Source organism: Dermochelys coriacea, chromosome 2 (genome assembly GCF_009764565.3).
Source record: "Dermochelys coriacea isolate rDerCor1 chromosome 2, rDerCor1.pri.v4, whole genome shotgun sequence".
NCBI lineage: Eukaryota > Metazoa > Chordata > Testudines > Dermochelyidae > Dermochelys > Dermochelys coriacea.
The window spans coordinates 181,846,338-181,865,929 of record NC_050069.1 but is presented as its reverse complement, the minus strand read 5'-3'; the positions used below and the strand labels follow the sequence as shown (position 1 = coordinate 181,865,929).

General features: G+C 41.0%; 1 protein-coding gene across 1 annotated transcript in view; it reads left to right on the top strand.

Moving 5' to 3' along the window:
* NPSR1 (neuropeptide S receptor 1) overlaps positions 1–11,526 on the top strand; it is an 81,927-nt gene extending 70,401 nt beyond the window's left edge. Inside the window, 5 exon segments of the mRNA XM_038389091.2 lie at positions 379–449; positions 2,429–2,434; positions 4,605–4,706; positions 10,975–11,155; positions 11,332–11,526. Of these exon segments, the coding sequence (XP_038245019.1) occupies positions 379–449; positions 2,429–2,434; positions 4,605–4,706; positions 10,975–11,155; positions 11,332–11,422 (451 nt within the window). The 3' untranslated portion in view covers positions 11,423–11,526.
* The last annotated feature ends 8,066 nt before the right edge of the window (positions 11,527–19,592 follow it).

The following is a 19,592-nucleotide window of genomic DNA, read 5'->3' as shown; positions in this document are numbered from 1 at the left end:
AAGTGACATTTTTGTACTGAGTCCTTTCCTAAACATGACAACCAACAAGATGCTGGCCAGGAACTCAGGAGAAGTGGGATCTATCCTCAGTTCACCACTGATGTGCTCCGTGACCTTGGGCAAATGACTTCAACTCTGTGCCTTGGTTCTCTCCCCGCCACCCATTTATAAAATGGGTATACTGATACTTATCTCTCTTGTAAAGCACTTTGCAGTATCAGAATTTAATACTTATTTTCAGGAGATCTCAATTAGCTCCAAACAACCAGAGCTCTTCGTAGGTGCAGAGGTCATTGCAGGACCAGGGCCTTAGTTAAGTTCACTGCACTTCATAGTCTCAATGGTTATTTTATTTCCCTCTTCTCTCCCCAACTGTAGTGTCATTTACTTCATTGTGATTCGAACCATATGGATGAAGAGTAAACCTCATGCTGCGATTGTTTCCAACTGTATTGGGGAGTCTAGACTTCAGAATTTTATGTCTTTGGCCCATCTCTAATGTGGATCTTCTAACTTTTGATCCCCTTGGGAGCATCTGAACTCAGAGTCTTGGTATGATCCCAATGTCTACTTATTATTATTATTGGAGGAATTATTTTCTTTTAATGGTTGTGTCATAAATATAAAGGGAAGGGTAACCACCTTTCTGTATACAGAACTATAAAATCCCTCCTGGCCAGAGGCAAAATCCTTTCACCTGTAAAGGGTTAAGAAGCTAAGATAACCTCACTGGCACCTGACCAAAATGACCAATGAGGAGACAAAGCTGGGGGCGGGGGGGCAAAGGCTCTGTCTGTGTGATGCTTTTGCCGGGAACAGAAAAGGAATGGAGTCTTAGAACTTAGTAAGTAATCTAGCTAGATATGTGTTAGATTTCTGTGTTGTTTAAATGGCTGGTAAAATAGCTGTGCTGAATGGAATGTATATTCCTGTTTGTGTCTTTTTGTAACTTAAGGTTTTCCCTAGAGGGATTCTCTCTTTTGAATCTGATTAGCCTGTAAGGTATTTACCATCCTGATTTTACAGAGATGATTCTTTTACTTTCTTTATTAAAATTCTTTTAAGAACCTGATTGTTTTTTCATTGTTCTTAAGATCCAAGGGTTTGGGTTTGTGTTCACCTATGCAAATTGGTGAGGATTTTTATCAAGCCTTCCCCAGGAAAGGGGATGTAGGGCTTGCGGGGGAAAGATGTGTTCTTTCCCTGTTCTTTGTTTAACATGCTTGATGGTGGCAGCAAAGGGTTCAAGGACAAGGCAAAGTTTGTATCTTGAGCAAGTTTTTAACCTAAGCTGGTAAGAATAAGTTTAGGGGGTCTTTCATGCAAGTCCCGACATCTGTACCCTAGAGTTTAGAGTGGGGAAGGAACCTTGACAGGTTGTTTGTACAGATAGGTTAGAAATGAGTTGTGAACAATTTCCTCTTTTCTTGGACAGAGAGCCCTGGGGATAGATGAGAAAAAAATGTCAGATCCCCTATTCCCACAAAAGCGTCCATGTCTAGAACCAACACCTTTTTTTTTAAAAAAAAAAAGGCATTTGGACAATACTTTTGCTACATTTTGATATGCCTTTGCACTTCCGGATTCCAGTCAGCATCAGAAATACCCAAGTGCAAAAGTAACAGAGACCCCATTCTCCTGGGGGTTTCTATCTCTATTCTGTAGGCCAAAGCGGCTCCGACTGTTCTGATGTGATTTAGAAAAGTGGAAGAGTTTTTGGGTAGCTATTTGCTCTGAACCCAAACTACCAGTCACTGAATGTTTCCTACTCACTAGCTGTCACCATCTTACTCATTCCCCTACTCACACCAGTATGTGCTATGAAATAATCAATTAACCCTAAAGATTAAGTGGAACCACAGTACTGAGATAGGAAGGAGAGCTATGGTTTAATAAAACCAAAAATGTGTAGTCAGTGACACCACCTGAACTGAGATTCCAATTACTCATAGGCCTTTGCTGTTTCCAGAGATTTACCTTCAACTCGTATTTCAAATGCTGGTATCTCAATTGTTTTTAATTATATTTTATTAAAAATTGTAATATAATCTGAATGCCTGGATGGGAGGGGGACTTTATTATTATACCACTCTGATGTGCACACTCTAGGTTACCAATAATAAAATTATGCATCCAAAATTTTGAACGCACCTTTTTAATGCTGGCAGATCCCACATTGACATGCATAAATCAGGTAAATTCAGCTATGCAAACTTGAATATGTAAATGTACAGAAGTGTGCCCATTTATGTATGAGCAATGAATGCTTATGGGCTAGAATCATGACATGATGATGCTTCCACAATCAACATTGCAACAGAATATCAAACCTACCAATCATAAAACTTGCAAAGATTTCCCTCCCCTCGGCAAGTCTGAACAGGGCTGGTTTAGATTTCCAGCCACCCCAAATTCATAATGTAACAAGGCTCAAGTAGCCTGGAAAGAGAAATCCATCTTCTCATCAAAGGGGCATAGTCTCCTTTTTGGGCTAGTCCTTAACTCCCATTATCATATTTAATGTTAATGGGATCTTTCACTGGATACAAAGCCATCTTGATCCTTTTCATCAGTTATACCAATTATGTAGCCTCAACAAGCTCTTGCTGTAAGAAGTGCAGAAGACGATAATATACAGTGTCCCATTACCAAAGAGCTCATTAAAGTTTCACTTCTAAGCTGCAGCTACACAAGACAAGAGGTCAGTTAATAGATATGATCCCAAAATGTGTTTACTACATTGAATGTAATTAATTTTACCTTATAGTTGTCATGGACCAGGATGTAGGTGGTCTGGGCTAGTAGTCAGAGCAGGAGTCAGATGTAGTGGGCAAGCAGGCATCCAGGTTGGGGAATGAAGCTAAGGGTCTGCACCAGAGTCAACTGCCAATCACCACTGCCAGGGGCATGTCAGAATCAGAACCAGGAATCAAAGCTGAGGGTCAGACTAAATGCTAGACCCAAGGATAAAGCCAGAGTCTGGGTCAGCAGTTGGAGGCCAGGATCAAAGCCAGGAATGATAACTGGTGATTGGAGAGGAGATGTAAGGGCAGGAACTAGAGGAGAGATAAGGACCAAGCATGGAGCAGGAGCACAGTAGGAACAGGACCAAAGGCAGAAATGAGACAGGAACAGAGCAAGAATCATGAACAAAGTTGGGTGCAGGAGAACAAGCAGAGTCAAATACAACCACCACAAGAAATTACCTTGTAGCTCAGAGAAACTTCCTGGCCCCTCTTCTGACTTAATTAGCATGGTTGGACCAATCAGTGGAGTCAGACAATCCACCAGTCAGAACTCCTGTGGGCGGAGCCTTGGCTGAGGCTATAGTCCTACTAGCTTCTTATCCCAGCAAGTTTCAGCAGACACTGCGTGGAGGCAGGATGTAGAAGCTGTCTACGGAGGCCTCAGGCTGGGTTCAAAACCTGTGATATCACAACAGTAACAAAAGAAAAATGGATAATCACAGTGAATTCATGTATATTATAGTAATCATTTTGGTGTCATTCAATTATAGCACTTGATTTTCCTCTCAGTTACAGTAGTGTGTCTTTCATAGAATTGCACCTGATTTACACTAGTGTAACTGAGAAGAGAGTCAGGTTCATGGCTTCAAATTCAAAGCACATTTCATTTCTGAGAAGCTGTTCAACAAAAGTCCTTTTAAATTACTATTAAATAAACATGAATAGGGGAAAATGTATGATTGGTTACCTAAGGGATAAAAAAGAGAAAAGGATTATTTAAGGGAACTGAGAACATAGCTTTTTAAAATTCTTTTTAATAAAATGCATTTAAGAAATGAATAATAATTGTGTTTTTCAAGGTCTTTTTTATGACAATTTCTAACACCTTTCATAAAATATTGCATGTAAAGTAGCATTGTTATTTCTGGGTAAGTGGTTAGCTGGGCCAAGATTTTCAAAAAGTGACTAGTGATTTGGGGTGGCTCAGTTTTTGTATGCCCTAGCTGAGATGCCTTAAATGGGCCTGATTATCAGAATGGGCTGAGTAGAGTTGGGCAGGAAACAGTGTTCCTATCATATGAGTGTTTTTGAGATTACAAATGTTGTTCCTGCCCCAAAAATCAGGACAAAAAGTCAAAATCTTTAATTATAAAACAAAACTAAAAATCCAAAGAAAAAATATTTGGATTGGGTCAACTGAAATGTTTCATTTTGGTAATTTTGAAATGGTTTGTTTAATTTTGACCTTTTTTTATTTTTAAACTTTTTTTTAGTATAAATTAATTAAAATTTCAAAACGAAAACTCATTTTGAACCAGAAAACAACACTTGACATTTCAAAAATGTCAAAATGGAGATTGATAATTTTGAAACTTTTGTCCAAAAAAGTTTCAAATAGGAAAATATGTCACATCTCTGACCCTTTCCTGGGAAGTTTTGGTTTTGACAAATCAGCATTTTTGAAAATTAAAAATGTTTTTCAGAAGATTCCCATCCAGTTCTAGTGCTGAGCATCTGATAGATGTGGATTTCAATTAGTGGAAGGTTGGCCCGATTCTATAACTCTATAGACCCATGCATTTCCTGCTAGTTAATCGGGAGTCCTGCGTTTGACCTTTCTCCCTCTTATTTCCCCAGATGGCAAATTCTGTGCCAGCTACACCCATCGAGGGCTCATATCAAAGGCTAAAGTTAAAACTATCAAGTACAGCATTGTAATTATTCTTGAAAAGAAAAGGAGTACCCGTGGCACCTTAGAGACTAACAAATTTATTAGAGCATAAGCTTTCGTGAGCTACAGCTCACTTCATCGGATGCATTTGGTGGAAAAAGCAGAGGAGAGATTTATATACACACACACACACCCAGAGAGAACATGAAACAATGGGTTTATCATACACACTGTAAGGAGAGTGATCACTTAAGATAAGCCATCAGCAGCAGGGGGGGGGGAAAGGAGGAAAACCTTTCATGGTGACAAGCAAGGTAGGCTAATTCCAGCAGTTAACAAGAATATCAGAGGAACAGTGGGGGGTGGGGTGGGAGGGAGAAATACCATGGGGAAATAGTTTTACTTTGTGTAATGACTCATCCATTCCCAGTCTCTATTCAAGACTAACACGGCTGCTACTCTGAAACCTGTAATTATTTTTGGTAAGTGAAAAACATACAGTTGGTAGCTATACAGGTAAAGAGAATGAAAAGAGCTAGTATAGCTATCAGTAGGAGAGGGAGGCAGGGATGGATAGCTCAGTGATTTGAGCGTTAGCCTGCTAACCCAGAGTTGTGAGCTCAATCCTTGAGGGGGCCATTTAGGGATCTGGGGCAAAAATTGGGGATTGGCCCTGCTTTGAGCAGGGGTTAGATTAGATGACCTCCTGAGGTCCCTTCCAACCCTGATATTCTATGATAATAGAGGAATTAGACTGACTGTAATCCAGAACTTTGGTTACAAAGTATTTATGGAAGAACTGATCTTTTAGCTATAGACAATATAAATGGTTCATCAGCAAATAGTAAAGATATTTAGAAAGTATGTTTAATTGTGAATGATTTTAACTTGGAATTGTATTTGTCCAGTGTATGTGTATTATTACTTCCACAACAGCATGTGTCTTCATTGTGCTTTACAGACAAATAAAATACAGGTCCCTACCCCAAACTATTTTCCACCCTTACAGGTCTAAACCTGCACCCCTTGGAGACAAGGGCCCATAGGTGCTGGACCTAGAGGTGTTGTCACACTCCCTGGCTTGAAGTGGTTTCCATCATATTCAGGATTTACAGTTTGCTTCAATGGCTCTCAGCACCCGTGCTATACACATTGCTCCAGCACTCCTGCAAGGGCCAGATCCTCAGCTGAAATAAGCTGATGTAGCACCATTGACTTCAATGGAACAAAACAGGTTTCATCAGCTGTAGATGAGTCCCAAAGTTTCCCTGACTTCAACAGGAGCAGCAGCAGCTCCAGTAGTCACTAGTTAATTGAGCTTTTGTGTCCATAACATTCAGCAGAATAATTCCAGATCCTCTTCAGAGCTGACTATGGTGCCAGAGTAGCAATAGATAAAGATGGCATTTAACTGCTAACCCTCTTTTTCAGCTGCATACAGCTTTCCCAGAAAATGACCTTTTAGGCTGCAATTACTGAAGAGTTCCATTTTGCATCTGCTGTGGATGTGGGTGTAGGTTTGTTGTATTTTTTTTTCTTTTTTATGACGTGCACACTTCTTCAGTGGGGTCTGAAATAAGAGCACCACTCATTTCCCATTAGACCATCCATCAGCCATCAGAGCTTAATCTGAATTGGCAAAATGATCCATATAAGAGCTAAGTATTATGAATTATTATATTACACCTCAATATTTACCATGCCTGAGAGAGCCAAATAATCATTTACCCAGAGAGAGCCAAATAATGATTTTTATGGCAAATGCCTTCTCTATACTACTTATATCACATCCCTGTCTAGTTTCTCATCCTATCCCCACAATTATGTAACTATTGTAATTATATTTTTAAATACATGTATTTTTGTATAGATCCAAACTACTGGAGATATGTTATATACACATGAACACACTCACTATATATATTCTATTCACATTTAATATGACAGCTTGGGGTATAAGGCACTACTCAGTACAAGGAAAGCAAGCAAAATCTGACCCTTAATTAATTCACAGATAAATTAGGAGAAAGATATAAAGGGGACTGGCAAAGATATCATCCCTGCTGGCATAACATTGAAAAGGAGAAAGAGGAACTCTACTCTCTTTCTGGAGTTAAACAAGAGCTAAGACTTGTGCAAATGTACACACACAGACAGGCCCACTGATGGGGGGGAGGAGAAAGGGGACAATTGCCCGGGGCCCAGGCAATTTTAAAGGGCCTGGGGGCCCCCGGGTCCCGCCGCCAGCAGTGCAGTGGGGCTAAGGCAGGCTTCCTGCCAACCCTTGCTCCCCGCCACAGCTGGCATGTTACTGCGGCCCCTGGGGAGGGGTGGGTCTCTGCGTGCTGACCCCGGCTCAAGTGCCGACTCCGCAGCTCCCATTGGCCAGAAACTGTGGCCAATGGGAGCAGCAGGGGGGCGATGCCTGTGGGAAGCGGCACCTGGACACCCCCTATGCCCCCTGCCTAAGAGCTGCTGCCAGAAGGGTGTGCCAGTTGCTTTTGGGAACCGCCCGAGGTAAGCGCCAACCCTCTCCTGCACCCCAACCCCCTGCCCCAGCCTAGAGCCTGCACTCCACACCCAAACTCCCTCCCAAAGCTTGCACCCCTCCCTCACCCAAACTCCCTCCCAGAGCCTGCACCCCTCACCCTGTCCTGCACCCAAACTCCCTCCCAGAGCTCACACCCCTTCCTGCACCCAATCCCTGACCCAGCCTGTGAAAGTGAGTGAGGGTGAGGGAGAGTGAGCAGGGGGTGGGGCCTCAGGGAATGGGTGGGGTAGGGGTCGAGCAAGGGTCTTTGGATTTGTGTGATTCAACAGTTGGCAACCCTCCCAGGCGGGCATGTAGAAGCCCTGGCTGTGCCGGAAGAGTGTGACCAGCATTGCAACCGGCAGCTCGCTGGGCACCAGCCAGTGCAGGCACAGCACCACACTGCCCAAATGTCAGGCGGACCGCATCCATGCGAGCATGGCTTGTGCGTGCGTGGGAGCCCACTGACTGTTCTGCCCTGGGCCCCGGCATTGCTGTTGGTGGGCCTGCACACAGAGCTAGATGTTAGAATGAAAGTTCCACATGAACTTATTTGCAGAGGAACTTGCACTGTAAGGGTAGAGCCCAAAGGATGACTTTACTAGAAGGTGATGCAGTGGAAACACTGAGTTTTGATCTCTGTGATATAAGCTTAACTCCTTTCTAGAATGAGATTTTCTACTTTGATAAAGTATCATCTGACCTCATCCTCAAAGGAAACAAGCACAACACTTTCAAAAGACAAGCCTGAGAGTTTAAATTCATAACTTCGATAGACACTAAAAATCAGGGACTGAATAGAGATACTGGGCTTATGGCTTATTATAATAATTTGTAACCTCCACTAACAACTTCCCTCCCACCCACCCACCATCCATTCCTTTCCTCCCTATGACCGTAGGGATGTTAACAGGCCACTTCACCTTGAATGGTTCCTTGAAATGTGTGTTAACTGCTTATGTTAAACAATCTGTTCATCTTGTATTGAGCTGTGACACTCTGATTAAGTTTGCTAAACCTGAAGAACAGATCTGTGTAAGTTCAAAAGCTTGTCTCTCTCTCACCAAGAGAAGTTGGTTCAATGAAAAAATATTACCTCACCCACCTTGTCTCTCCTTACCCTCAGTCATTTAAAAAGAACTCGATGTTTAATATCACCCCCTCCCCGCCCCCATACAAGGAGGTAGTTGATGGATGTGAATGGTTGTGGCTCCATTGGATACAACTCTTCTCATTTATCTGATCTGCCCCCATCTCTCTCTGCATAGACCTACATGGTTATCTCAGAGTTCTGCTCTGTAGTGTGCAATCATCTACTTACCCACTTCCCGAACAATGGAATTCTGCTGGCGGCACCTACATTCAGAGCCTTCCACAGTCTTTGCTTATGGTGAAGTCTTTTGTACTTCAAGAGCAAATGTAGGATTTATGTATTACCATTTAAATTAACAAGCAGACTGGAAGATTAAATGGTTGACATTGTCTGGTTTGAGATCTCGTTTGGAGATATTTACATCCCATGGTGTTCCTGATTAATATGTGCGGCATACACAATTAATTCATAAAAAGAGACTGTGAAAACAACTGCACATCAACTTCATTTTCCACTGTTCTATCTGCTGTGACTAAGAAGTGCAGACATCTGGGAAGCAGGAGGTGAGGAGAGAAAAGTTTAGCCATCTCGATCAATGCTAGAAGCATGCTGATTGCCCAAATGGGAACAGTGAGCTTTCCCTACTTCACAGAATAGCGGAGGTCTTGGAGCAGGTGTTGTTCTGCATTCATTTCCCAGGGAAACAGAAGTATATTAGTGGAATGATGATGATGCTGACACTGCATGGAGATAAATAAAGGCTGCAGCACCGAGGGCTTTTGATTAGCCAGCAGTGCCACACAGGAAGACAATTGTAGCCATTTACTTATATAGCTGACACCCATGCCCGCATCTACAGATGGGTATTTTCATGGTAGCATACTCAGAGATATATGTACTTTTTCTCTTCAAGCATAACTTTTATACTGACTTATTTTGTGGAAATAACTACGCTGTAGTTGCTTGTTTAGTGCTAGCATTTGCAATGACCAAAAACAAATGTCTGAATCATGCTTTTCACAGGAACCGAAACACAGCTTTTTTTTAAAAAATCATCTGTGTGGCGACAAAAGAAAGCCGCTGTTACAGTCTACTGCCGCTACAAGGCTGTCATAACAGCTGCTAACCTTATTGAATGTTGAAGCTCATGCTCATTAAAAATGTCTGACTGGGATTTTCAAAGGAGACTCAGCGAGAAAGGTACATAAATCCCTTTGTACCATAGGTGTTGACTCCATGGGTGCTCCAGGGCTGGAGCACCCACAGAAAAAAAATTAGTGGGTGCTTAGCAACCACTGGCAGAACAGGGGGGTTGAGCATCCCCGGAGCCTGGAGGAAGCCAGAGCCTGTGCTTTGTACTTCAATGGATGCTGGGAATTGGTGGTTAATGCCCAGCATATATATATGCAGTTCGCACATTCCTTGCATATCTTTAACGTGCTTAGACAAGTGTCAGCTGAGAAATACAACAACATTCCAAGGTGGCAAAATGTGGGCTCAGGATATGCACTTGAGGGCAGGTCTATACTTAACATACTGCAGTGGCACCAGTGCAGCTACGCCTCTACAGCATTTCAGTGAAGACGCTGCTACGCAAATGGGAGAAGCTCTTCCATAAGTGGAGTTAATCCACCTCCATAGCTATGTCGATGGGAGAAGGTCTCCTGTTGACTTAGCACTGTCTGCACCAGTGCTTAGGTGGGTGTAACTGCATCACTCTGGAGTGTGGAATTTTCACACCCCTGAGCGATGGAGTTATACCAATGTACGTTTTTAGTGTAGATCTTGCCTGAAATAACATTGCTTTATTTTGAAGTATTCCTGAACGTTGGGCAGTGTTCTCTTTTCTGAGCCCACAGCTACACATGCATTCACAGCCAATGAGTGATATTCTGTAGGGGTGAATTCCCCATTCCAATAGCTCCACATAAACCTTGACTTAGTACATGTTGTGTGGGGGGCACGACATGGGGGCTGGGTAGGACAGAATCCATTCCCCATCCTATGGGCAAGGCAAGAGGTAATTTTGTAGCCTGTTAATTTCTGCTGTGACAGATATTCTGGACTGGAACAGGGGCCGTGAACCATGCATGTTACATTATTGCAACCCTCCCTCTTCTTCCCCAAATCCTGTTTTCAAGGATGGCGTATGTTTAACTGGCACAGAGTCCTCCCATGCATTCATTCTGTAGCACCCTTCAGCCACTGTGCAGAACCACAGTGAGTCTACTGTGGTTTGGAGTGAGAGTGCAGAAGAGAATCCTGTCTCTTACCCTACGTGCATTTTGTTAACATAGTGCGGTTAACAAGGAGTTAGTTTTGCGGTGACTGAGTTTACACTGGCTGTTAGCACAGGGGACCATTCGCACAGCCATTCACTGTATGTAATGATATTTTAATCGGCTATCTATTTATCCTTATGATTATATTTTAGTTGTGTAGCTCTCTCATAATGCCTAGATGTATCTAGGGGGACCACTTTATGAATACACTTACTGGAAGAATCACAATATTTTATGGTTTTTACAATAAAAATAAAGGAGCAGATATATGAAGATCTAATAACTAATCCCGTAACTAGGACTTTTTAAATAGGGAGAGAGAGACACTTGCATGAGCAAACATATATGTGACCAATCTGTTTTATGGTAATCTTCTTAAATACTCACCCCATCTAACTTTAGCATTTTAAATCTCCCTCTCTCTTTTGTAGCATTTGTACTCTGCTGGAGCCCTTATTTTCTCTTTGATATCCTGGACAACTTCAAAGTACTCCCTGAGACCAACGAACGCTTCTATGCATCTGTGATTATTCAGAATCTACCATCTTTAAACAGTGCCGTTAATCCCCTCATCTACTGCATCTTCAGCAACAGCCTTTGCCGTCCTTTCGGGTATTGCTTCATTATTGCAGTAGCTGCTGTATATCACCTATCCTTTTCCCCTTAAAAAAATTGAAATAAAATAAAAAGGGAGGGGGGACATAAATACAATTTTTAAACTTTACCGAGTGTGTGTAGATAATTCTATTTTTTTATATATTTTAATTTTTACCTTTTATTTTATTTAGGAAAAGAAGAGCAAGAAACTTAGGGGGAACTTTCAGAGACCAAACTGATGGGCAGGAGATGCATGCTCTGTCCAAGCCCGAATATGTCTAGAATGCATGTATCAAGACTCCCACTAGTACTGCCTGGAGAATGCTGACATCTCACTCTTTTCTATAGCATATGGATTTCAGAATGGCATTGCAAATTCTTTCACTGATCACCCTATGGGCCAAATTCAGCCCTGGGATAAAAGGAAAGTTGCATGTTCTTATGCCAAGCCTGAATTTGGCCCTCTATTTCCAGAGAAGCTGTATCCAAGTACAGCTTGTATCCAAGTGGTGTACCTGAATATCAGGATTTTCTATCTGTTTTTAAAGATTATCTTGTTGAAGCTTGTCATAAATATAAAGGGAAGGTTAAACACTTTTTAAACTCCCTCCTCGCCAGAGGAAAAACCCTTTCACCTGTAAGGGGTTAAGAAGCTAGGATAACCTCGCTGGCACCTGACCAAAATGACCAATGAGGAGACAAGATACTTTTCAAAAGCTGGAGGGGGGGAGAAACAAAGGCTCTCTCTTGATCGGTGTGATGCTTTTGCCGGCGACAGAACAGGCATGGAGTCTTAGAACTTAGTAAGTAATCTAACTAGATATGCATTAGATTCTGATTTCTTTAAGTGGCTGAGAAAATAAGCTGTGCTGAATGGAATGTAGATTCCTGTTTTTGTGTCTTTTTGTAACTTAAGGTTTTGCCTAAAGGGATTCTCTATATTTTGAATCTGATTACCCTGTAAGGTATTTACCATCCTGATTTTACAGAGGTGATTCTTTTTACTTTTTCTTCTATTAAAATTCTTCTTTTAAGAATCTGAATGCTTTTTCATTGTTCTTAAGATCCAAGGGTTTGGGTCTGTGTTTATGTATGCAAATTGGTGAGGATTTTTATCAAACCTTCCCCAGGAAAGGGGGTGTAAGGTTTGGGAGGATTTTGGAGGGAAATATGTTTCCAAACGGTCTCTTTCCCAATTATATACCTGTTAGATGTTTGGTGGTGGCAGCGATAAAGTCCAAGGGCAAAAGGTAAAATAGTTTGTACCTTGGCAAAGTTTTAACCTAAGCTGGTAAAAGTAAGCTTTGGAGGTTTTCCATGCAGGTCCCCACATCTGTACCCTAGAGTTCAGAGTGGAGAAGGAACCTTGACAAAGCTACATACAGTTACCGGATGAAGTAACTGGTAAAGAGCATTTAGAGCTAATTACAGACATTATTTAATACATTTACAATGAAGCATCAGCATCATCTCAACTCAGCCCATACCACCTTCAATTTAGTTGGTGAGATTTTGGTTTCTTTATATATCACGATTTATGACATATACAAAAAGGCGGCGGGGGAGGGTAATGTGTCAAAATCATCAGGGGATATAAACTGGTGTAGCACTGTTGAAGCTTTGGAATGCCACTGATTTACAATGGCTCTTGATCTTGCCCCCACCTGTTTAAGTAAGAGCTAGTACAATATTTGTAAAACTACACCAGCGCAGATAGCTTAAATTGTTAAAAAAATAGGGAAGCCTTTGAATTGCAATGTAAAGTCAGATCCCCAAAACACCTCTGTGAGTAGTCTCAGTGAAATCAACAATTCATATCAATATTCCTGTTTGCCAAAGGTTATATTTAGTACAAGTATTCACCTTTAACAACTGATGAATTGCCTTCAGCAACTAAAGAACTTTACCTCAGTCTTTGCTGTATGCTAGGTAGTCTCTATAGCAAATATGAGGCCATTTATGTAATACTGCATATAAAGAGCTAATATTATCTATTCACTGTATCGAAGGCAAAATTAACACTAGCACCTACATGTTACAAACCTGGTGATATGGAATAGGCTACCATTGCTGTCATTCTTGCATACCTTTGGGTCATTTTAGTAAATGCACTAGGTAAGCACAGTAATACCACGTTGAGCTTGGCTCTCTCTCATTTGTGGACGGTAGTGCCAATTTTCACAGAGCCTTTCATTCATTTACTCTATGCACTACTGTTTATGCTGCCGGCCCTGCCTGCTTTTCTGTTATTGCTGCTCCCACACACATTCTTTAAAGTGAATGTACCAGTGATATGATATTACAGTCTTACCCACATATAAATCCTTCTCAGGATAAGCTCTCTATAGCCCATCTATATTTTAGAGGTTCCTCTTTTAAGTACGGCTAGGGATGGAGGGAAAAAAACTACAGCCTGCTCAAATCTTCATCCTACCCAAACAGCTGACTCTAAATATTTATTCAGGTTTAGACTGGTTCCAATTTAAATTAATTCCCCCTTCTTCAGCCCTCTGACTCCAAGCATGAATGTAGTTACCACCCTTTTACCTTTAAACACCACCTAGTTTCCTTCTACCTCATGAACCTCTGATAAACCCCAAACTCCCTCCTCTTCCAATCTGAGATCCCCGCAGTAGGCCTGTTCTTGCACTGCTGTGTCTTTGGAGTTCCCAGTGTAGGATGCAGCACCTCTCTTTCTCTCTCTGCTTGTCCTAGGCCATCAATAAATTGAAACTATTGTATGCATTCTAAAATGTGCTGTGCACCCTAGTGTGCAAAAAAAGGAGAGCTTTGAATGTAGGATGAAGAGGAGACGGGTCAAAGATGGGGAGACCCTATTGGGATGAATTGATGGGATCTAAGGTGTAAGATCATTGGGACAGAGATAGTTTTCTTTGTGTTAGTATAGTGCTAACACAATGGGGATCTGACCTATTTAGAACCTTTAGACACTGCTGTGATGGAAGAACATAAGAAAGGCCATACTGGATCAGATCAGTGGTCCATCTAGCCCATTGTCTCTGACAGAGAACTTATCAAGTGACCCTGCTGTCCACTCCCAGCTTCTGGCAGTCAGAAGTTTAGGGACACCCAGAGAATGGGGTTGTGTTTCTGACCAGCTTGACTAATAGCTACTGATGGACCTATCCTCCATGAACTTATCTAATTCTTTTTGGAGCCCAGTTATTCTTTTAGCCTTTACAACATTCTAAGGGAAAGTGTTCCTCTGATTGACTGCGTAGTGTGAAAAAGTACTTCCTTATGTTTGTTTTAAACCTGCTGCCTATTAATTTCATTGGCGACCCCTGGGTTGTGAGTTATGAAAAGGCATAAATAACACTTCCCTATTCACTTTCTCCACATCATTCATAATTTTATAGACCTCTGTCATATCCCTCCTTAGTTGTCTTTTTTCTAAGCTGAACAGTTCCAATCTTTTTAATGTCTCCTCATATGGAAGCTGTTCCATACCCTTAATCATTTTTGTTGCCCATCTCTATATCTTTTCCAATTCAAATATATCTTGTCTGAGATGGGGCAACCAGAATTGCATGCAGTATTCAAATTGTGGGAATACCATGGATCATATAGTGGCATTATAATATGTTCTGTTTTATTATCTATCCCTTTCCTAATGGATCCTAACATTGTTAGCTTTTTTGACTGCTGCTGCAAGATCTATTGGAAGGTTACAGATAAGGAAATTGTCATTAAAGGAACCCAGGGAACAGGGAGGAGCAAGGGGACTATTGGCAAATTACAAGGAAGGAGGCAGAAGTCAAGCTCTATTAATTAGAGGGTCATGGAGCCTCAAAGTTAAGATAAGCTTGAGAAATTAACATTTTATGGTTCAGTCTTGTTAAATCCAGGACTAGGCCATAGACTGTAATCCACCATGTTTCCATCATTTAGAATTCCCTTCCATAAACTCTCAGGGAATCTTCCTTTCTTAGTTTTCTCAAATGCAAAGCTCAATGCTGTCTTACTGATTTAGCTGGTGCGCTAGCTATACTGATTTCAATATTTATTTTGGTGTAAGGCATCATAAAATGTTTGCATGATACTGTAATCTAATCAGTTCTATTGCACTGTATATTGTGCTATAAATTCTGATCTGAGTTTACTTCTTCTCCAAGATTTGCACTCTTATGTAAGTGGGATGTGTTTAAATAGTTTATATGAGTTTTTATAATCCTTTACAGTCAGCTTGCTCCCTGCAAAGAAACCTGAATAAATCTTATGTAATTGCAGTAGTCTTTTTTTAAAATTAGGAGATACAAGGCATCTCATTTATGGTGATATGTTCTCGTGAGACCAAGATAATCAATAAGAATATCCTTTCCATAATTAAAAAGCTCAGTTAAATCTTGTTTTTTGCCATATGATTCATTAAAACAATGAAGCTACACAATTCCTCATAACAGAGTCACTTTAGAGAGACTGCATGTAAGGATTAGATAATATTTCCTATTTTCAGTTATTTACAACCTTGGGGGGGGGGGAGGGGAGACATTTTTCAGGCTGAACTTGGCCTTAGCCTGGGAGGTTTTGTTTTTCTTTTCTGATATAAGCAAACACATTTTCTACTTTTAAATTCTTAGCACATTTTAGAAATATATTATCTACATTTCAGATATTTTGAGGGGCCCAGGGAAAGTCAAACAGATTTTCATTTGACAAATTAATTTAAGTCTTCAAACACTTACATTTGTGCTTCACTTTAAGCACATAAATAATTCCCATTACGGTTAAACATCTGTATAAGTGGTTGCAGGCTCTGGGCCTCGGTCTTTATCTGAAACCAATCACCATTTGGTTTCAGAGTAACAAAGTTCCTGTTATTTTGCTTAAATAGCTTCATAATAATTATAGCTGAAGGCCTCCCAAGTAGTTAAAAATAGCAATAATACATTTCTCTTGGGCCAGGTCTACCCATTCAGTGCTGCAGCAGCACCAGTGCAGCTATGCTGCTGCAGCACGTCTGGTGACAACATTCTGTGCCAACATTCTAACCCATCGGCATAAAAAAACCCACCTTGGTGAATAGCAGAACTGTGCACACGAGTGATTGTGTCCGTGTAATTTATGTTGCTTAGGAGTTATGCTGACATAGGGTGTAGAGTAGACATAGCCTCCCGTACATGTCTTTCTTTTTTATTTGTCTTTGGTGTGTGTGAGAGTGGGTCTACAAAAGATAAATTGTAACTGATTATAAGTGATAGCAACTGATCAAAGCAGATTACCTAGTAAATAAACAAAAAACACAAACTAAGTCTAATACACTAGTTAGAATGAATATGAACTAGCAGTTTCTCAGCCTGAGAGACTATGCAAGCAGGCTGCAGATTCTTAAGGGACAAGCTGCATTTGCTTTACAGCTTGGAATCCCCAGGTGTTTCATACACAGGCTAGAAATCCTTTAGCCTGGGTCCAGCACTTCCCCCAGTTCAATCTTTGTGTGTCAGGTGTTTCCAGGAGTCTTCTTGTGTGGGGAGTGAAGAACCCCCTATTATGTCACTTCCTGCCTTATATAGCTTTTGCATGTGGTGGGAACCCTTTGTCCCAAATTCAGTTTGTGGAAAAAACACTGACATCCCAAGATGGAGTCCAGAGTTATGTGGCCTGGTCACAGGCCCATGAATACCTTGCAGAGTCATAGCAGCCATTACTTACGGGCTTTCTGGAGTATTCTCAGGAAGGCTCACCAGGTGGGAGACAAGCTTCTCCTAAGGCCTACTGTTTTCCCTAATGGCTCATTACCATGAATAGGCCCTTCTCAACCAGATATCTAAATGGAAAACATCTTGTCTAGTGGGTGTCACCCAGATGTAACTACGTTTGAAAAACAGATACATAGTCAATATTCAAAACTTCAGATACAAAAATGATACGTGCATACAAACAGGATACTCCTGTTGAGCAAATCATAACTTTTCCAGTGATACCTCACATGACCCATCTCATACAAAATGCATCATAATTATGCCATAATCGTATCATAGCTATGAAGACTGTGGGGTGCAGTGTCACGGGGGTTTCTTTAACTCTCTACTCCTGGGGGAATTGTTGTGTGTATCTGAATTGTTACAGACATAGCTGCTTACTGATATTTTGAAATAAATTACCAAAATAACTGAAAGTGGTGCGATTATATAGTGTTATTCTGACAAAATATGAAGAATTTTGCAGAATTTTAAAATATTGTACACAAAATTTTTAATTTTTTGGTGCAGAATTCCCCAAGAGTAAAATTGGGCCTACTATTACTGGAATTTAATACAGTTCCTGATATTTCGGTACAATAATCTTTACAGGTCATTTTTAAGAGTTTAGTTTGTTACTCAGGGTTTTCAGAACCCAAAGCAGTAGTAACTTCACTGTTTCTCTCCAGGTGGTGTCAGGAATAAAATCAATCTGAACACAGCACTTCCATCTGATAAATAATGAATACAAGCAAGCATGCTCTTATCTAAAACTACTATTTATTAGATTTTAAGCGCACACACACACACACACACACACGGTTTAGGACATCGCAGATATAATTACCCACAGCCTGAGATGGTTTCAAGTAATCACTAGCCAGGCTTCCCGGAAGCCCTCTTTCCATCCAGCAGATGCAGAGTTTAGATATCAGCTCCTTGCCCAAAGAAAAGCTCTCTCGGACTGCTCCAAGGTATTTACTATTATCTAATCTATAACTCTAACAAAGCACACAACCTATAGTGACTTCTAATGGGTCATCATAATAACCTCTACTGGGTCACCAATTCTCCTAATTTCAAATTAACAATTATCTCAAAACAGTTCTAGTATTTCTAGCCATAACAATGACATATCAGGGGCACCTATAACCAAGGTCGCTATTCACTCACTATCTTCATAACTTCTGTCAAGGTTCCTTCCCCACTCTGAACTCTACAGTACAGATGTGGGGACCTGCATGAAAAACCCCCTAAACTTATTCTTACCAGCTTAGGTTAAAAACTTCCCCAAGTTACAAACTTTGCCTTGTCCTTGAACCCTTTGCTGCCACCACCAAATGTGTTAAACAAAGAACAGGGAAAGAGCCCACTTGGAGACATCTTCCCCCCAGAATGTCCCCCCAAGCCCTACACCCCCATTCCTGGGGAATGTTTGATAAAAATCCTCACCAATTTGCATACGTGAACACAGACCCAAACCCTTGGATCTTAAGAACAATGAAAAAGCAATCAGGATCTTAAAAGAAGAATTTTAATTAAAGAAAAAGTAAAAGAATCACCTCTGTAAAATCAGGATGGTAAATACCTTACTGGGTAATCAGATTCAAAACATAGAGAATCCCTCTAGGCAAAACCTTAAGTTACAAAAAGACACAAAAACAGGAATATACATTCCCTCTAGCACAGCTTATTTACCAGCCATTTAAACAAAAGGAAATCTAATGCATTTCTAGCTAGATTACTTATTAACAAGTTCTAATACTCCATACCTGTTCTGTTCCCAGAAAAAGCATCACACAGATAGACAGATCCTTTGTTTCCCCCCCCCGCTCCAGCTTTGAAAGTATCTTGTCTCCTCATTGGTCTTTTTGGTTAGGTGCCAGCGAGGTTATCTTAGCTTCTTAACCCTTTACAGGTGAAAGGGTTTTGCCTTTGGCCAAGAGGGATTTCCTAGTTCTGTATACAGAAAGGTGGTTACCCTTCCCTTTATATTTATGACAACTTCTATCCCATCCTCCCATTCTGATTAACAAATTGCAGCTGTCTGACCTTGCCTCACAAAGGCCTAAGATTTCCTTAGCTATGTGATGTTTGGTCTTCAGCTGGCAGTGGCTGAAAGTACAAAATGGCTGACTGCAGTACTGTCAAGTTCTGGGGTACACACAAGAATGTCAAATTTTGGGGTAACAAGTTAATTTTTCATCATCTTTACAAAAATAAACAGTCAGTTTTCAAGAAGACTCTCTACTGAAAGTACAGGAATTAGTAGGCTGAAAAATGACAATATTGTGAAAGGCAGTTAGGTCAAGATTTTCTAACGTGATTCATGATTGTGGGTAACACCAACATGAGGTTCAACAAGGACAAGTGCAGAGTCCTGCACTTAGGATAGAAGAATCCCATGCACCGCTACAGACTAGGGACTGGATGGCTAGGCAGCAGTTCTGCAGAAAAGGACCTAGGGGTTACGCTGGATGAGAAGCTGGATATGAGTCAACAGTGTGCTGTTGTTGCCACAAGAAGGATGTGGAAAAATTGGAAAGAGTCCAGCAGAGGGCAACAAATATAATTAGGGTACTGGAACACATGACTTATGAGGAGAGGCTGAGGGAACTGGGATTGTTTAGTCTGTGGAAGAGAAGAATGAGGGGGGATTTGATAGCTGTTTTCAACTACCTGAAAGGAGGTTCCAAAGAGGATGGATCTAGACTGTTCTCAGTGGTGGCAGATTACAAAACAAGGAGTAA